Source organism: Antedon mediterranea, chromosome 1 (assembly GCF_964355755.1).
Source record: "Antedon mediterranea chromosome 1, ecAntMedi1.1, whole genome shotgun sequence".
NCBI lineage: Eukaryota > Metazoa > Echinodermata > Crinoidea > Comatulida > Antedonidae > Antedon > Antedon mediterranea.
Genome location: NC_092670.1, coordinates 32,731,826 through 32,735,396, shown reverse-complemented (window position 1 = coordinate 32,735,396; position 3,571 = coordinate 32,731,826). Strand labels below are relative to the sequence as shown.

Here is a 3,571-nt window from a genome sequence, read left to right as displayed (position 1 = left end):
ACTTCATACCCAACTTATTAAAAGGGTTAAAAAAAAAAGGGCCCTAAAATTCTTCTTGGCCTTAATTACAACTCCTACAATTTAGCTTTAGAATTTTTAAATTTACCTTCACTCAGGCGTGATAATCTAGTACTGACTTTTGGCAAGAAGCTGTCGAACTCGGACAAATTCAGTTATCCGTAGTATTTCTCGTGTTCTCTCTGAAGCAATGGCAATGTCAAATATCAACAATAGAAACCGAGAACCGAAAGATTTAAAAATTCACCCATCCCTACAATAATTAATATGCTAAACAATACTGTAGTTCATAGAGCCAAAGAGGCAGAGTGATATTGTTGTACTTTTTATTTCATCTTTATTACATCCTTTTTCTTTTGTTATGTAAGTAAATTTTACAGTAATTTTGTAAATGCAACTTGTTTAGCCTTGCTGCTACTTGTAAGTTTTATACCCGAATAAATAAATAGACACATAATATACAAATAAACTTTATTACTTACAGTTGCTTCTCAACGTTTGTATTATTAATTAATTAATAATTTCAAAAATATAAACGTCATAGTGGTGTATATATGTTACGTGTACTTTAATCGACTATGCATATGACATTGAGAGTTTTAACAAAGTATTAACTCGCAAATGTTTACTGTATTTAGTAGTATATTATTTATAGGTCTATAAATCATGAACACATATTTCGTTTCTGCGTGGATAAAGAATATATTTAAAATTGTTCCTCTTTGTTATATACAAAACACAAATTAGGTTTGTTTAAATGAGTAAAAATCCAAAATTTAGACTCATTTTGTGACAAGTTTCTCTATCGGAAGTAATGCCCAGGGTGCTAATTTTAGTTGACTACCGTACATAAATCCTCGTATTTATCGTTTCGACAATGTATTAATTATAGTTCTGCGGTTTTTACATTTAAATAAACGCTGAAATTACTGTGTATTGGAAAAACATCTGTGGGGACGACCATTTAGTTTTCAAAATGCAGCATGTGTTGTATTGGTCTTGGAAGCGCTTAATATGACACATTGTTAAAAGTTCCAATTACTTTTTTTGATAAACATAATTTATTCCATTTTTACTCCTCTGTCTTTCATAGCGATGTATATAGTACACTTTCCAACAGTTCTGGTATGCCTCCATCTGGCTTTAAGGGCAAACACCTCATATGTTCCACAAAATTGCCAACATCTTATTTTCGATGAAAGAAGTTACAACGGTCTATTACTTGTTGATCCGGATGGACTTAAGCGAGGTGTTGAACCATTCTATGTAGAATGCGAAGTTATAGATGGAAAGTTGACTGGTAATCTTAACATACTCTCACACATTGCTAAATCAGTGTAGTGTGTGTAAACTCCGGGGTTTTGTGGTGTGTGTAAACTCCGGAGTTTTGTGGTGTGTGTAAACTCCGGAGTTTTGTGGTGTGTGGAAACTCCGGCGTTTTGTGGCGTGTGTAAGCTCCGGCGTTTTGTGGTATGTGTAAACTCCGGCGTTTTTGGGTGTGTGTAAACTCTGGCGTTTTGTGGCGTGTGTAAACTCCGGCGTTTTGTGGTGTGTGTAAACTGCGGCGTTTTGTGGCGTGTGTAAACTCCGGCGTTTTGTGGCGTGTGTAAACTCCGGCGTTTTGTGGCGTGTGTAAACTCCGGCGTTTTATGGTGTGTGTAAACTCCGGCAACTTTTTGAAAAATAATTTAAACTATGTAACTCATGACTGATACGGATAGTAATACTAAAGTAAATTTATTATTATTTTCCTTTACACAGGTAAAACTATTATAACACCGACATGTAATCTTGTTGAGGAGGTCAATGGATATGAACCTAAAGGTTCGTTCGTACACAACATTACGTACGAGATGTCTATTGCGCAGATTGTAGCGTTAATGGAGTCATCAACCTCATGTCGACAATATATTAGAGTAGGATGATTTTGTATTTTTTTTATTATGGTATCTTCAACGTTTGTTTTGTTTATTATATGTCTAGAAAACTTTGCCCATGGAGGTATCGATATGCTTTATAAGGTACACAAACTAGTAGTCACCTAAACATGCGATACAATGTTCGCAAACCAATCTTTTTTTTTCTACAGTATGATTGCCGTCATTCAAACATCGTAGGGTTTGGCTATTGGGTATCACGTAACGGTACCCCTATGTACAACTGGGCAAGTCCAACTGGTTTCCATGGCTGTGCATGCGGATACAGAGGTAAGCTTAGTATTCTGTTTTGTTGACTTTTGTGTCGTGTGGTGGAGATGGAAAACAGTTTATTTTACGTTTTCCAGTCTTTAAAAGTTGCGACTACTACCCAAAGCTATCAAACAGGCCTTGCTGTTTTTAAAATTGGATGTATATAAAATCATTCATAATGCACAATTGAAAAAGCAGTTTGGTCAAACCCAAATGAACATCAGAGTCAGAATAGGCCTTTTTTCAAGTAACAGGAGACATCTTCGATCGATGAAAAACAATGTTGTGCAAGGAAGCGTAACCAGCAGAAATTACATAGCGCGCGGCGAGCATATTTTCGGAGGACAAGGTACACAAAAATTCGTAACAAACTTTGTTCTTAAAAGATTAACCTACATCACTGGGTGTTTTGTGAAGAAGGCGTATGTAAATTAATTTTGCATATCGCTATTATAATAGTTTATTTGATTTATACTACACGGAATTATTATTTAAGGCGACTGCAGCGATCCAAGTAAAACTTGTGAATGTGGCAGAAATGATGGAAATATGAGATACGATGATGGATATGTTGACGATATATCTACCCTGCCAGTGACGGAGTTACGGCATGGTGACACGGGCTTAAATGGGGAATATGGTAATAGCACAATTGGACCACTAGCATGTACAGGTATTTCAATCATTTACCTACAGTAACTTAACAGTAAATTAATGAACATTTATTGGATATCGTAACCTAAATTGTACCAATTGTACTTTGGTATGTCAACTACTGACACTGGTTCCCCTGGTTTCTTCTTTCAGGCCTGAAGATAATTGGATTAATGCAGTTCTTCGACAACATTTTCATGTCTGATTATGTGATAAGAACGTTGCCAGTTAAGTCTTTACTCACGTGTCTTAGATTATGCCAGTGGATTGAAGAGTGTCAATCAATAAGTGTCAACGATCTGATGTCGTGTTCATTGAATAGTCAATCAGCGAGGGAGATTCCTAAAAGTAAAATCAATCATGATGACCAATACAAGCATTATGAATACATTGAAATAAACAAATAAGTTGTTATTTACTGCATATATAACATAGTAGGCCTATATTCAGAGCGAAAGACATAGACGCAACGCAGTCGAGTTGAACTGAATGACAAACGACTGTTGGAATAATCCATCGCTTATGAATGGGTCAAATCAGGGAAATTTCACTCTTTCCTGGCTGGTCAAATGACTTGGGTTGCGTTATGTCTTTGCGTTGCATCTTATTGGGAACCAAGCTTTATTAGTAGTGACAGAGCAACGTAAAGGATGGTCTTATACGTCCAACAAACGAAACTAGTGACTAAAATATTGCCAGAAAAAATAACA

At 35.9% G+C, this 3,571-nt stretch overlaps 1 protein-coding gene across 1 annotated transcript; it reads left to right on the top strand.

Annotated features, from left to right (window-relative positions):
- Positions 1 to 1,798: 1,798 nt before the first annotated feature.
- LOC140049189 (neurexin-4-like) lies at positions 1,799 to 3,341 on the top strand. The gene is made up of 4 exons (XM_072094016.1): positions 1,799 to 1,934; positions 2,108 to 2,225; positions 2,704 to 2,880; positions 3,015 to 3,341. Exons 1-4 carry the CDS (start codon positions 1,872 to 1,874, stop codon positions 3,266 to 3,268), a joined length of 612 nt encoding a protein of 203 aa, XP_071950117.1. The 5' UTR covers positions 1,799 to 1,871; the 3' UTR covers positions 3,269 to 3,341.
- Positions 3,342 to 3,571: the final 230 nt, after the last annotated feature.